The sequence below is a fragment of the Nomascus leucogenys genome, chromosome 16 (assembly GCF_006542625.1).
Source record: "Nomascus leucogenys isolate Asia chromosome 16, Asia_NLE_v1, whole genome shotgun sequence".
NCBI classification, from domain to species: Eukaryota; Metazoa; Chordata; class Mammalia; order Primates; family Hylobatidae; genus Nomascus; species Nomascus leucogenys.
In genome coordinates, this window is record NC_044396.1 from 42,542,681 (window position 1) to 42,559,179 (window position 16,499).

Genomic DNA, 16,499 nt, shown 5'->3' on the forward strand with positions numbered 1-16,499 from the left:
GTTTTATCAGAGACTAGGATTGCAACCCCTGCCTTTTTTTGTTTTCCATTTGCTTGGTAGATCTTCCTCCATCCCTTTATTTTGAGCCTATGTGTGTCTCTGCATGTGAGATGGGTTTCCTGAATACAGCACACTGATGGGTCCTGACTATTTATCCAATTTGCCAGTCTGTGTCTTTTAATTGGAGCATTTAGCCCATTTACATTTAAGGTTAATATTGGTTTTTTTGTTTTTTGTTTTTTGTTTTGAGACGGAGTCTTGCTCTGTCCCCCAGGCTGGAGTGCAGTGGCGCGATCTTGGCTCACTGCAAGCTCCGCCTCCCGGGTTCACGCTATTCTCCCGCCTCAGCCTCCCGAGTAGCTGGGACTACAGGCGCCCGCCAACACGCCCGGCTAATTTTTTGTATTTTTAGTAGAGACGGGGTTTCACCGTGTTAGCCAGGATGGTCTCGATCTCCTGACCTCGTGATCCGCCCGCCTCGGCCTCCCAAAGTGCTGGGATTACAGGCTTGAGCCACCGCGCCCGGCTAAGGTTAATATTGTTATGTGTAAATTTGATCCTGTCATTATGATGTTAGTTGGTTATTTTGCTCATTAGTTGATGCAGTTTCTTCCTAGCCTCACTGGTCTTTACAATTTGGCATGTTTTTGCAGTGGCTCGTACCGGTTGTTCCTTTCCATGTTTAGTGCTTCCTTCAGGAGCTCTTTTAGGGTAGGCCTGGTGGTGACAAAATCTCTCAGCATTTGCTTGTCTGTAAAGTATTTTATTTCTCCTTCACTTATGAAGCTTAGTTTGGCTGGATATGAAATTCTGGGCTGAAAATTCTTTTCTTTAAGAATGTTAAATATTGGCCCCCACTCTCTTCTGGCTTGCAGAGTTTCTGCCGAGAGATCAGCTGTTAGTCTGATGGGCTTCCCTTTGTGGGTAACCCCACCTTTCTCTCTGGCTGCCCTTAACATTTTTTCTGTCATTTCAACTTTGGTGAATCAGACAATTATGTGTCTTGGAGTTGCTCCTCTCGAGGAGTATCTTTGCAGTGTTCTCTGTATTTCCTGAATTTGAATGTTGGCCTGCTTTGCTAGATTGGGGAAGTTCTCCTGAATAATATCCTGCAGAGTGTTTTCCAACTTGGTTCCATTCTCCCCGTCACTTTCAGGTACACCAATCAGACATAGATTTGGTCTTTTCACATAGTCCCATATTTCTTGGAGGCTTTGTTCATTTCTTTTTATTCTTTTTTCTCTAAACTTCTCTTCTCACTTCATTTCATTGATTTCATCTTCCATCGCTGATACCCTTTCTTCCAGTTGATTGCATCGACTACTGACGCTTGTGCCTTTGTCACATAGTTCTCGTGCCGTGGTTTTCAGCTCCATCAGGTCCTTTAAGGACTTCTCTGCATTGGTTATTCTAGTTAGCCATTCGTCTAATTTTTTTTCAAGGTTTTTAACTTCTTTGCCATGGTTTCAAACTTCCTCCTCTAGCTCGGAGTAGTTTGATCTTCTGAAGCCTTCTTCTCTCAACTTGTGAAAGTCATTCTCCGTCCAGCTTTGTTCTGTTGCTGGTGAAGAGCTGCGTTCCTTTGGAGGAGGAGAGGCGCTCTGATTTTTAGAGTTTCCAGTTTTTCTGCTCTGTTTTTTCCCCATCTTTGTGGTTTTATCCACCTTTGGTCTTTGATGATGGTGACGTACAGATGGGTTTTTGGTGTGGATGTCCTTTCTGTTTGTTAGTTTTCCTTCTAACAGTCAGGACCCTCAGCTGCAGGTCTGCTGGAGTTTGCTGGAGGTCCACTGCAGACCCTGTTTGCCTGGATTCTCAGCAGCGGTGGCTGCAGAACAGCGGATATTGGTGAACCACAAATGCTGCTGCCTGGTCATTCCTCTGGAAGTTTTGTCTCAGAGGATAACCTGGCTGTGTGAGGTGTCAGTCCGCCCCTACTTGGGGGTGCCTCCCAGTTAGGCTACTCAGGGGTCAGGGACCCACTTGAGGAGGCAGTCTGCCCATTCTCAGATCTCAAGCTGCGTGCTGGGAGAACCACTACTCTCTTCAAAGCTGTCAGACAGGCACATTTAAGTCTGCAGAGGTTACTGCTGCCTTTTGTTTGTCTGTGCCCTGCCCCCAGACGTGGAGCCTACAGAGGCAGGCAGGCCTCCTTGAGCTGTGGTGGGCTCCACCCAGTTCGAGCTTCCCAGCTGCTTTGTTTAGCTACTCAAGCCTTGGCAATGGCAGATGCCCCTCCCGCAGCCTCGCTGCCACCTTGTAGTTTGATCTCAGACTGCTGTGCTAGCAATGAGTGAGGCTCCATGGGCGTAGGACCCTCCAAGCCAGGTGTGGGATATAATCTCCTGGTGTGCCGTTTGTTAAGCCCGTTGGAAAAGTGCAGTATTAGGGTGGGAGTGACCCGATTTTCCAGGTGCCATCTGTCACCCCTTTCTTTGACTAGGAAAGGGAATTCCCTGACACCTTGTACTTCCTGGGTGAGGCGATGCCTCGCCCTGCTTCGGCTCACGCACAGTGTGCTGCACCCGCTGTCCTGCACCCACTGTCCGGCACTCCCCAGTGAGATGAACCCGGTACCTCAGTTGCAAATGCAGAAATCACCCATCTTCTGCATCACTCACACTGGGAACTGTAGACTGGAGCTGTTCCTATTCGGCCATCTTGGCTCCACTCCCTGAAATATGTTATTCTTTCTCTAAAAGTAAATGGTATCTTCACCTCAACAAAAGCAAGTGACCAACCTGGTATAAACATCATTTTTGCCTTTGGCAAATTAATGGTGCAGAAGGATGCTGACATCTCTAAGAACAAGGTGGAATCACGTGACAATTCACATCTTTCTGTCAGCAAAACTGAACTGCTGGCCTTGTAAAATATATGTGAAAGCAGTGTTTCGAAAACCATTGGTGGTGAAGACCAGTTTTGCTTGTTTTTTGATTTTCAGTCAGTCATGAGCAAATACTTTCATGAAACACAATAAGAATGAATTTTAAGACATGTAAAACACAAGTTCAATTTTCATATTATAAAATTCAATAAACCATTACTCTGTCAAATTCCTACAAGTTTCTAAGTGCTGACTTTCACTTTCTGTACTTATCCATTGCAGGTTACTAACAAACAGTTCACTGCACTGCACTGATAACATGGACCACACTTTTAAAAATGCTGTATTAAAGGACTCACCCCAAAATTTAAAGTCTCAGTGTTACTAGACCTCATCCAAACCTAGTATCTACTAAGCAAGATAGAAGTTAGGCAAAGAGGTTGAGGCAGAATTCCTGCAACAGGGGATAAGGATAGACTCCAGAATAAAATTTCTTCATGGCAATACTTCCATGCCATAGCAGTGGTCAGAACAGCCCCACACACTCAGACTAGAGCTGGCCTCTTTGAAAAGGTTATGACTATGAACTGCCTGCATGGAAAAATGCATGTATATGCATGTGCATGTTTATGTCTAGTGAGTATACATGTGTAGATGTGAATTAAACATCATGATTAATCTATCTAATGAAAAGAACAACTCAATTTGGCTGTAATTCTTAAGGCTTTCTGATGAAAAGCATATCGCTGTAAAAATACAATTCACTTTATCTGACATACAATGTAGGCTTTTGACTAAGCAGAGCCCAAAAGAGAAATCAAATGCACAACAAACAGATGTAAAACTCTAGGCAACAAAGATGATCTTCAATGTCTTTATCAGTCACAGCCCCAAAACATCCTAATTTATTTTAGGACCTAAATATTGACAAATCAGTTTAACCAACAGCAGTAATATATGCAGAGACCTGGAGTACAGCATGCACTATGAATAAGTGAGATTGACATTTTCAAAAATAAAATTCATCCAGCCAAATGGAAAAATAATAACAATCATTAGCAGCTGCCAGATTTGTTCAGCTCACAGTAGGTCAGCAAGCTTTCTAAAGCCTCCCACAAAAAAAAATTTCCCTGAGTTTTAGGATGTGTCTATACTATCTTCAAATAACCTCATCAGTAAAATCTTTTTTAAAGGTTATAGGAATTTGAAAATTACTGTAAAAATCATCATTTTTAAAATCAGTTTGATGGTATAAATCAAATGGCTTTACTATGTCTTTATCAATGGCTCAATTTCAGTTCCACTGTGCATATCAAAATTGTGGATGTCTAAAGATGTTCTTCTTTCTGCTCTCAGCATATTCACATAATGATTGCATTACCCCAAATTTAGCGTATGAGAATCTAAAAAAAAACTAATATTTCTGCCATTGGACTGGGTCTAGTTTAAATATTCTGAAAACCAAAATTAGACAACAGAAGCCCATAAATTATTAAATTCTATGCATTATAAGTAAAAATTTGAAATTATAAATATAGTTTAAATAAGATTTTTAAATCTTGCTAAATATTAGTAACATATTCATGCTGTCTCTTTTAAGTCAAACAAAACAGCACTAGATCTTTACCTGGGCTTAATATTAACTTAGCAAGAATCCAACTTACACAGATAAAGAGGAAAACTGTTATTATTCCATGATTTTATGGAGAAAAAAGGCAGGGAAATAAATACATCCTGTATATTTACTATTGCAGACACTTTAACTGTTATTTCATGGATTCCTTACCTAATGTTTAAATGAGTTAAGTACCACCTACCACCTTTCACCATAAAGAAACTAGCTCTGGGAGTTCAAGCCACTCTCCCAACACTAAACAATCAAGTGCTGGAATTCACACCTGGGTCTATCCACTCCAGAGAGACTCTTGTCTATCCTTCTACTGCACCATTACGAAACAGCTACACTACTCTATTTCTCAAATTTCCATAAAAGTACATAATTAATTCAGAAAGCTCTCAAATGAGGTCAAAAGAAAAAACTTAGGAATCTCAGTCTGGCTCTACAGTTATGGTGACTTTTTGAGCTTTGTATATCATAAACACAGTGATTTCATCAAGTTACTCTATCAAAACAAAGGTTTAAACAAAATGCAAAGGTTCTGAGAAAAGGTATTCTATCTTATGCATCTTTCCATATACTCAGAAACCAACAAATTGCCTTGCATATATTTGGTCTTCAATAAACATCTGATGCACTGATAGATAGATGAATAAATACAAGAAGAAGAATGGGAGAGAAAAGGAGAAGGAAGAACTTAAAGGCAGGATTCAATTAGTATCAACTAATATCTCTCTTCTGTGATATTACAGTATTAGATACATGATTCCAATAACCTTTTTATTTTACCTAATGATTCAGTGAAAAATAATGGAAGGGAGGAGGAACTAAGTGGGGACAAAAAAGTAGGGTATGTGGGAAGCTTGGATACAATATCATATAATGATTAAAGCAGCTTTTGCTGGGCTTTAGATTAAATCTCAGCCCATTATTAAAAATTAGTACCTGGGCCAGGCATGGTGGCTCACACCTGTAACCCCAGCACTTTGGGAGGCCGAAGCAGGCAGATCACTTGAGGTCAGGAGTTTGAGACCAGCCTGGCCAACACGACAAAACCCCATCTCTACCAAAAATACAAAAATTAGGTGGGTGTGGTGGCACATGCCTGTAGTCCCAGCTACTCCAGAGGGCTGAGGCAGGAGAATTGCTTGAACCCGGGAGGCAGAGGTAGTAGTGAGCCAAGATCATGTCACTGCACTCTAGCCTGGGCAATAGAGCAAGACTCTGTCTCAAAAAGAAAAAAAATTATTAGTACCTGGTTTTTCATAGAAACTTGCAGCACTTAAAATATTATCTAAATAATACCTTTAAAAGCCATGTAGTCTCTTGAAACTGAGAGGAAAAGATATAAGGGAAAGACACATTCTTTGAAACAACAGGACAGCTAAAATAAGACCCTGACTTCTATTACAGCTCTTTCCCACACCTCTATTTCACCTTAGACAAGTTATTAACAAATTATCAAAAGCCTGTAACAAGAAATAATTACAAATTTTTACAATCTTTTAACAATTTGAAAAATAGATATTTTAACTTCAAAAAATATATAACATACAGAAAAGAACAGGTAGAGGTAAATGGAAAAATAGTACTATTCACTTCCACATTAACTAATTAGGACACTGCTGACCTTTCTATTGCCCATAAGAGAAAGTCACACAAAAGATAATAAAGACAATAATAATTCATCTTTCTAGGATAATCTAATAGCGAAGACATTGAGTCAAAGGTAACCATCTTTCCTAACAGCTTAGCAATTACAAAATATATCTCCTTTTCTGAAAAAAGCTTTCAGTACCAAGTTTATTAACAACTTCCAATTTAGACAAAAGTCCATGTACTAACACAAAATAGGGACCCTCTCTCTCTAGTCTGGCTTTCTGTGATACGTTCACCAAATTAAGTAAACATGTTTTTACTTCTCTCTTAATTTTTAAAATGTGAACATTCAGTAACTGGGCCAGTCTCTACCTCCAGGTTAACTTTTCCATTGGATCACAATTCCCTTGTAAATAACACACTTTCGTTCCAAAAGGCTTTTCACTATTCTTTCTGTCTAGGTAACATTCAAAGACAAACCCCACAGAGACAACTATATGAACCCAGTGTTCACATAACCTGAAGTAAGTTTACCATGACTGCTGCAGCCCTGGTGCCAACAACCACCCCACGACCAGCCCTTTATACAGTCACAAATATTTATTGAGGTTCTATTAGGTGCCAAAGGTTCATTTAGCACATATTTTTCGAAGGGTATTATCATGTGAGCATCAACAAAGTAATAGATGTAGGAGAGATGATATTACTCTCACAGGACACATGAAAAAAACTAAAGCACGGAGAGGCTAAGCAACTTGGCCAAAAGCCTGGAGGCCAGCCCAAGAGCCCAGCGAGCCTGACTGCCACTGCACATGCCAGCACCCTCACTACAGGCCTGAGTGCTTACAGACTTTGTAGTGAGGAGGGCCAAGCATGATCCACCCAAATCATGAAGAGATGAGATTTCAAAGACTCCTTCAGCTATTCAGTGCCTATCGCAATTCATCCAGAGTTGAAGCCTAGTTGTAGTAAAGGAACAGAGATTATAAACTACAGATTTTAAAACATCAAGGGGGCTCCATATGTGGGAGTGATATTGTGGGTAATTTACAATTTTACTTAATATTTTTCTATCATATCTTTTTAACCATAAAACCATATTATTTTTATAACAGTAAAAGATCAAACTAGCTCATTTTTGCAAATGGTAGATGCTTAATTTACACTAAAAGATTTTGGCAAAACAAAGGCTCCTGTGACAATGGTAGAATTAAAAAAAGGAAACACAAGGGAGAAACTCAAAACTAAGACAAATGGAACAGAAGGAGCATTAAGCCCTCAGAGAATAAATTTATTGAGTTGAAAAGATGCAATATCTATTTTGCCACAGTGAACAAATTTAAAGAGGAATCAGTTCTTATTCCATGTTCCCTCAGAGCAGAAGAGTATAGAATAAACTGCTAAAAGTAGATCTGACAAAGGGTCTTATTAGAAAGTGCCACGCTTTGGTGAGTGATGCCCAAGAGTGTGAGCACAAGTTAGTGTCAGGTGATAACCAGGATGACGGAAATATTCATGTTGGCCCCACTAGTTCTATGCCCAGAGTGGTAGCGGCAAAAGATCCATTCACAGAACAAGTCGGTGCCTTCAGAAAGTAAACAGCCACAAATCCCAGGATTGCATCTTCAAGAGCCAGATTTATGTGCTCCATTTACTCTCTCAGAAGTCACCTGGGTCAGGGAAAGGAATAACAAGTCCTACAAGAACAAATTACTGATGATTCCAGAAGATTCTTTCTTCACTTGTTAACATTCAACCTCTCCCCACCGTTGCACTTCCAAGATAACTATTCCTGGTTCAAAAGGCCCCTTGAGCCCTCTCTTCTCCTCACATCCCCATTCAAAAGGCCCCTCGGGCCCTGTCTCCTCACACCCCTCCTCTGGCTGTCCGCCTCTCTTCTACTGCCTTTCCTCCCTGCGTCACTCATCACTGCATTGCGCTGGCATTGCTTATTCACATCGACTGTCTTCACCAAACCATAAGACCTTCGATGTCCAGCTCTATCTTGGTCATCTGTGTCCCCCAATAATCAGCACAGCCCCTGGCACATACACGGAACCCACAACTGTTTTGTGATTTAGGAGAGATTGGCAAAAGACTCCATTTCTGAAATTTTTTACTTTTACTAAATAAATAAGAATATGGATAATGAAGCACTTAAGTAGAAGAAAAAAATACATTCAGTTTACCTACTAAAATACTTCAAAGTAAAGCCTCATTAATACAACCTACTCTAACTTAAGAACTGATTATTATTTTAGCTGGACTGAAATTTACTGTGACAACTCATGTGGACAGAGTGTGCAGGAAACACGAAGAGCAGAGCCACCATGGTGAGGGAGAGAAGTAAGGAGGCTCTGCATTTGCCTGTTTCTCAAGAGTGAACTTCAAGGACCACAGAATGATTTTTACATGAAAAAGAGTGTTACCTTCATAAATAAACATAATCGAAAGAAAATCTAATGCCCAGCCCAACACCTGGTCAATAGCTGGTCGGTGTTTATCACACCCAGTAGGCCACACCTGGATCTCACTGTACAGTCTCCCAGAATCCACACTGAACACCACTCCTCCATGCCATCCCTCACTCACTCAGCCCTTGCCAGGCAGCCAGGAAATACACGGGGCTTACTTAACACGTCCAGCTGGTACTTTAAGCAAAGAAATCTTCCCCTGATGTTAGCTTTGGTTTTCCTTTTCACGTTTCCCCCTTTTTAATGCCAGTCTTAAGGTTCCTGAGAAAATGCATCGAGACAAGAAAAAAAGGAGATGGCAGGGTGGTTAAGAGGACAGCTTTGGAGCTGGCAGATCTCAGTGAAATTCCAATCTTTTCACTTACGGGGGAATTATCTCCGAGTGTTGGTTTCCTTATCAACAAAAATAGTAATAGAACTTACTGGGTAATCATGAAGCTTAAATAAGGCAATGCATAAAAATTACTTAATAAATTTTAACAATTATTATTCTCTGCATCAAAGACAGATTAGCATGATGGTTAAAAGCATGCATCATATTGCCTGAGTTTAAGTCCCTGCTCTGCCACTTCCTAGCTATTTTGGCAAATTACTTAACCTCTCGTGTCCTAGTGACCACTAAATGGAGTTCCTGGGACAATTATACGTGGAATACATTTAAAGTAATTAGGACAGTGCCTGACACAGAATAAGCTCTCAATAGACATTAGCTGTTATTAACTACCGACACCTAGAAAAGAGTTCCTACACATCAAATTTTAAAATTTGGAAGGTGACAAATGCTATGAATAAGCAATTTATAGAAAGAATATAAATGGCCAATAATATTAAAAGATGCTCAGTCTCATTCATTATTAACGGAATGCAAATTTAAAACAATGATTTAGTTTGTCAACCAAGATTTTGTAAAAATTAAAAGAAGGGTAATGTTAAATGATAGTGAGCAGAAAAATATGCAATCCCAATATACAGTTGATGGAAATGTAAATCTGCACATTTTTGAAAAGTGTATGACATTATCTATCAAAAGTGCAGGCCAGGTGCTGTGGCTAACACCTGTAATCCCACAATTTTAGGGAGGCTGAGAGAGGTGGACTGCTTCAGCCCAGGAGTTCAACATCATCTTGGGCAACAAAGCAAGATCCTTTCTCTATCAAAGATTTTATTTTTTAAATTATCCAGGCTCGGTGGCATGCACCTATAGTCCCAGCTACTTGGGAGATGGAGGCAGGAGTATCCCTCAAGCTCAGGAGTCCGAGGTTGCAGTGAGCTATGAGCACGCCACTCCACTCCAGCCTGGGTGACAGAGTTAAAACCCTGTCTCAAAAAAAAAAAAAGGTGGGGTACAGTGGTTCATGCCTGTAATCTCAGCACTTTGGGGGGCCAAGGCAGGTGGATCATTTGAGGTCAGGAGTTCAAGACCAGCCTGGGAAACATGGTAAAACCCCGTCTCTACTAAAAACACAAAAATTAGTTGAATGTGGTGGTGCATGCCTGTGATCCCAGCTACTCAGGAGGCTGAGGCACAAGAAACACTTGAATCCAGGAGGTGGAGGTTGCAGTGAGCCGAGATTGCACCACTGCACTCCAGCTTGGGCAACACAGTGAGACTATCTTTAAAAAAAAAAAAAGTGTACAAACACATTCATTTGACTCAGCAGTTCCATCTCCAGTACTAAATCCAAAAGAAATATTCATCAAAGTAGGCAAACATATGTAAAAGAAACTAGAAACACCACCACATGGCCATCAATAGAGCACTGGTTAAATAAATAGCTTTACACCAACACAGTGGAAAATAGCCATTAAAAAAAATACTGAATATCCACATATACAGAAATGAAAACATATTCACTATATATTAAGAATAGAGTTATGGACCAGTATATGTCATTTTTATTTTTAAATACAAAACAAAATTACACATCTATTTATTTATCTCTGTGCTTGCAAACACCTGAAAGATGCTAGTAACTGTATTTGGCAAATGTGTTATCTACATTAAATTTTGCAATACATCTGTACCACTTTTTATTTTCTTTTTTTTTTTTTTGATATGGAGTCTCACTCTGTCACCCAGGCTGGAGTGCAGTGGCGCGATCTCAGCTCACTGCAACCTCCGACTCCCTGGTTCAAGCGATTCTCCTGCCTCAGCCTCCTGAGCAGCTGGGATTACAGGCACACGCCACCATGCCCAGCTAATTTTTGTGTTTTTAGTAGGGACGGGGTTTCACTGTGTTGGCCAGGACGGTCTCGATCTCCTGACCTCGTGATCCACCCGCCTCGGCCTCCCAAAGTGCCGGGATTACAGGTGTGAACCACCACGCCCAGCCCTACTTTTTATTTTTTACTTGTTTTTTAAAGAAAGTAAGAACAAAAATGGTTAAAAGCACAGATTCTACAGCCAACATTCTGGATTTGCATGTCTGCTACCTATCAGCAATGTGACCTCTACGCCTCAGTATTCCCAATGTGTAGCAATGACATCTATATACTAACAGTAACAACAATAACATGTTATAGAGCTCTGGTGAGCATTAAATGAGTTAAACAGAAAGATCTTAGAACAATGTATAGCAGAGGGTAGGCACTATATGGGACATGTCCACTATTACTAACCTTGAATAGCATTCTTAGAGAGATTACTTCAACCAAGCCATCCCATAGAAGCCCATCTAAAGTGACCAACAAAATTATCAGTAGACAATTGGCACACCAGATACACTGGCTCTTGGTAGCCAATTAGCAATGTGAAGTATTAAAACTGCCTGGCAACCTAGGATTTCGATTCTAGCTAGGCTTTCTCTTGTCCTCACTTCCTTATCTGTTCAAAGGAGGAAGATGACTTAGATAACTGACAAATCTAATATCCTACCAGGATAACTTTACTGTTTAAATAATGATAGATCTTTATAGCTGCCTCAAAAATGTACTCCAGTCAGTAGATCCAGAACCTGAAACACAGCTCCATACTAAAATACATGCTTCATAAGAGAGAAACTCCTTCAAAAACAGTCTATTGGAATACACTGCAGCAGAAAAGGACTTCCTCCATCTGAACATAATCCAATTGCATTTCCCTACAAGCATACTGTAACTCGCAGATTTCATTCATAGATAGTTTCCTCTCACCTATCCCACTACCCACACCATAAATACAAATTAGTGATATTTTACTCTATATTCACCAAGACTCTACGGTTTCATAACCACAGGAAGAACAAGTAACTTTTTCCCACCTGCCAAAAACTCAAATATACTGCACAGTGAAAAATGCCTCACATACACACAAACCAACATAAAACACTTACACGAAATGCTGCAAGAATGATTCTTGTTACTTTCTCTTTGACAGACTCCTGAAGGATATCAGACAGAACTGGAATGATATTATAGCGCCGCAGGTGTTCGCACATTTGAGGACTGAATGCCAGGAGCCATATTGAAAAAATCATTTGATACTGGAGCTGAAAGCCACACTTGTTACTCAACACTCCCATTATGCTGGAAAAAAAAAAAAAAAACACACACACACACATTTACAAAACATTTAAGAAAGAAGAAATAAGCAATTATTCTCTTTTTGCACTAATGGAACAGGTCTCTCTGAATTATGTCCTGTTTCTTTTCTGCCAGCAATAACAAGCAGCTAGATTGCTACTCACAGAGAACCATTTCCAGTACAGCTCCACTTAACCCTCTCTCCAAAAGTCACTGGATCTCAGGAAGCAGGAGCTCTTGCTGTGCGGCAATAAGAAAGGGAACAAAAGACTTGTAATATGGCAACGGGAATGGAAAGAGCAATTGCACAGACAACAGAGCCAAATGTTACATGGAGATTTTGAGTCTGGGCAACCAATAAGACCACCGATAGCTTTAAAATATAAAGGAAACGGAGAAAAGAAGGATGAGTTTGGTGAAAACCTGTGATGGGTTCAAATTTGACATAGCCAATTACTGAATTTGGGGGTCAGGAAAAACGTCAGTTTGATTGAGAGATCAAAAACCTCAGTTTGATCAAACTTCTAGCTTGATCTCTTACTTTACTGATAAGGAAACTAGGAAAATGACATGGAAATGAAGGAGGTTACACAAAGAGAGAGAATATATACAATAGAAGAAAAGCTAAGGAAATTGCCCTGGGGAATACCTACATTCAAACAATAGAGTTCAGAAATCATCAAATAAAAAAAAACAGAAATCATCAAATAACACCATTAAAAGTGACCTTCATATTGGAGCAAAGCATACCATTTAAAAAGAAAAAAAGACCAGAGGGGTTAAGAGCTCGAAGACCACAGAATGTACAACACAAAGAGTGAGCCCTAATGTAAGCTATGGAAACTTACTAATAAAAATCTATTAACATTGAATCATCATTTGGAACAAATATACCATACTAATGCAAGATGTTAATGATAAGGGAAATTCGTGGCGGGGAGAGGAGAGGATGTAATGGGAACTCTCTGCACTTTCGGTTTTTCTGTAAAACTAAAGCTGCTCTAATAATATAAATGTTTAAAATGCTAAGCCTGATTTTACAATCTAAACCTACTGTAACTTACTGAAAGGCTTTTATCTATGTCATTTCTTCATTTGTATGATTTGAATATAGTTCAGTTCACTAATTGTTTTTAATGTTCTCATGCATGGCTTTTGCCTTGTCTTCTCTATTTTTGGATGTTATGTAAAACTTGCTTTTTAATTAATATTGACATCAGTACATAAGCTGCTATAAAATCATGTCACTTTATACTGTAAACACCCTAGTCCCTGGTTTCCTTTGCTCTCTGTTCCAGTTATTAAGCCAAGCCTTCTGCACTTGGCTTTGTGATGCTGTGGCTGAGACCCTGAAAACCACATTTCTGTTCTACCAGTTGGCTCCCTATTAGGCTATGTCAAGAACAGGAGCTAGAGGCTGACTTCAAGGAAGGAAGAACGGACTTCCTCCTGTTGGCTTCCTGATCCTGAGAGCATTACCCCAGTAACACTCCTTCAACCCGGCAGCAGCAGTTCTTTCCCATGGCAGCAGCCAAATTCAGTTTGCAGTTTTTCCAGCTCTAGCAGAACAAGCCTCATCACAATTCCTCAGAGACATCAGCACTAGCCAACTGGCTCCCCTCCCCAGAGTCCTGGGTTCCAAATCCATGAGGCTTTTCCTCGGAGTTCAGAGGCACCAATATCAGCTGGGCAAAACCTCCTCCTCAAATGTCTAAATTTCAGCTGTACTCGGCCCCTCCTCCAAGCATGCAAATTTTAATGATTCCAATCTCTTACCATTGCCTACCTACTTTACATCCCCCACCCCACCTTATGGGTGGTATCTGCACTTGCTACCTTTCTGACACTCAAGAGTCTTTTTTTTTTTTTTTCATTTCGTTTTAAACAAAATTAGCCACTGGGCATGGTGGCTCAAGCTGCTAATCCTAGCATTTTGGGAGGCCAGGGTGGGTGGATCTCTTGAGCCAGGAGTTTGAGGCTAGCCTGGGCAACATGGCAAAACCCCATCTCTATCAAAAAAAACACAACAATACCAAAAAAATTCCACAAAAAATACAAAAATAGCAAATGTGTACTTAGTTAATAATTCTTCATATCAAATTATGTTAAAATAAAAAAGAATGCCAATGGTAGTTTAATGCGAATAGCACTGCATCTATAAATTACTTTGGACAGTAGAGGCAATTACCCCCAGCAAAGGCCCACTTATAGCTCCAATATTTAAGAAGTTAATGTTAACCTTCAGACTTTCTTGTGAGGCTAACAATATACAGTACAATATAATGAAAATTTTTTTATCTTATATAGGTATACAAATACTCAAACAGTGTTGTATTATGTATATAATAGGCTTTTTAACAACAACAAAAAAGTCAGCAAACTATATAGATTAAAATGTACTGGGTTTTTTTAAGACCTCAGTTATCAGCCAGGCAAGGTGGCTCATGCCTATAATCCTAGCACTTTGGGAGGCTGAGGCAGGCGGATTACGAGGTCAGGAGTTCAAGACCAGCCTGGCCAACACGGTGAAACCCCATCTCTACTAAAAATACAAAAATTAGCCGAGCGTGGTGACGCACGCTTGTAATCCTAGCTACTCAGGAGGCTGAGGCAGGAGAATTACTTGAACCCAGGAGGCGGAGGTTGCAGTGAGCTGAGATTGCACCACTGCACTCCAGCCTGGGCGACAGAGCAAGACTCTGTCTCAGAAAGGAAAAAAAAAAAAAAAGACCTCAGTTATCTTCCTCTCTTCAAACGGGCTAATACTTGAAAATTTTTCTCCTCACATTATTCCTATTTGCAATGTGAGAAACAAACACACACACACACACACACACACACAAATTCAATGCTAAGCAAAAACTCAAAAAGTAGAAAGTACATATTTCTGAAAAAATGAAAACATTAAATGACTTTTTCAAATTGCTATACTTTCAGCAAGTTATTATACCTTTATTAATGCCCATTTTTCCACCTAAAGGTTTATCTGATTACTGCTAATCTTATTTGTGGTCATTAGCATATCAAAATATATTGGTTGAACATGAAATAGTCTAGATTATATTTATGCCTGATCTTGTTGCTGCTGAATGGTTAACATTGCTGAATGGTCTCTAAAATACTAAGGTACTAGCCATTAGAACAGCAGCATTTGTTGTACTCAGTATACCATGAGAGTTCAAAGGGACCAAATTTTGGTATTTGAGTTTATTTTATAAGCAGTTATAACTATTTGTAGAGATTGCTATTTCATGACTTTGACTCTTTCTTACAGGTCCTCCATAGGGGGAAAAAAATCTAATTTTTGGTTAGTAGAATTAAAATTCATTTTATCTTACAATAACCCTAATTGGAAGATAAAATGAATTTTAATTCTACCAAACAATTCTACTGGACTCTTATAAACCATATATTATTGAATTTAAGTTGTCTTATGCTGTTTTATCATCCTATATATTATTTTATCATTATTCATTGATTATAACCAATTATACTAAGAAATCAAAGACTAAAATAATAAGAAAGTTAGAGATTGATGGAATCACCTAGGAAGACGATATAATACTGAAATAAACAATTACCCTTTATTGCACTGCTCAAAATACTGCACTATCTTTTATGAAGGTAAAAAGACTGGTAACACCATTTTTGTAGTTCACCTTTACGTTTCTGTGCAGAAAAAAGTTAACAGCAAAGTCCTGAGGGTGCTAGCCTCAGAAAGACCTGCTTACAAGGTTGGCCTTTGGCTGGCTTCTGGGAATTTGGCTGGTAAAGTTTCCTACATTGATCAAACTAAACCATTTGTACAAACATGTGGCTTATGCTGAATTCCTACTGCTATTGTCTAAATAGCACAGGAATTTGTGTCCCTCCAAAATTCACATGTTGAAAGACTAACACCCAAGGTGATGGTATTAAGAGGTGGGGACTTTGGGAGGTGATTAGGTCATGAGGGCAGAGCACTCATGAATGGGATTAGTATCCTTCTAAAAGGGTCCTGAGAAAGACCCCTGTCCCCTCTGCCATCTGAGTTTACGGTGAAAAGATGGCCATCTATGAATGAGGAAACAGGCCCTCACCAGACACCAAATCTGCTAGTGCCTTTATCTTGGACTTCCTAGCCTCCAGAATGTGAGAAGTAAGTTCCCATTGTTTATAAGCCACCCAGTATTTTGTTAAAGCAGCCCAAATAGATTAAGACACCTACTTTCTTTCAGGAGTCTGAAATTTTGCTGTGTTTTAGGCACAGTGTGTCTATATAACTAACTTCTAATAAAATATTGGGAGCTGAGTCTCTGATGGGTTTCCTGGACAGAAACCTCACACAAATGTTGCTGCATTTTCAATGCTGGGAGAAGATACCCTGTGTGACCACTCTGGGAGGAAGAGAGCATAAGGGAGCCTGCACATGGATTCCTCCACACTCAGCCTGTGTCTTTGTCCCTTATGATACAGCTGTGCATCCTCACTATATCTCTGT

The 16,499-nt window shown here is 39.8% G+C and overlaps 1 protein-coding gene across 2 annotated transcripts in view; it reads right to left on the reverse strand.

Moving 5' to 3' along the window:
* Window positions 1–16,499, reverse strand: part of ATP6V1H (ATPase H+ transporting V1 subunit H) — a 145,584-nt gene that overhangs the window by 85,704 nt on the left and 43,381 nt on the right. For both annotated transcript variants that reach the window (XM_003255956.4, XM_003255957.4), the window contains one exon: window positions 11,830–12,022. In XM_003255956.4, coding sequence (XP_003256004.1) covers window positions 11,830–12,022 — 193 coding nt within the window. The remainder of the gene's footprint in view (window positions 1–11,829; window positions 12,023–16,499) is intronic.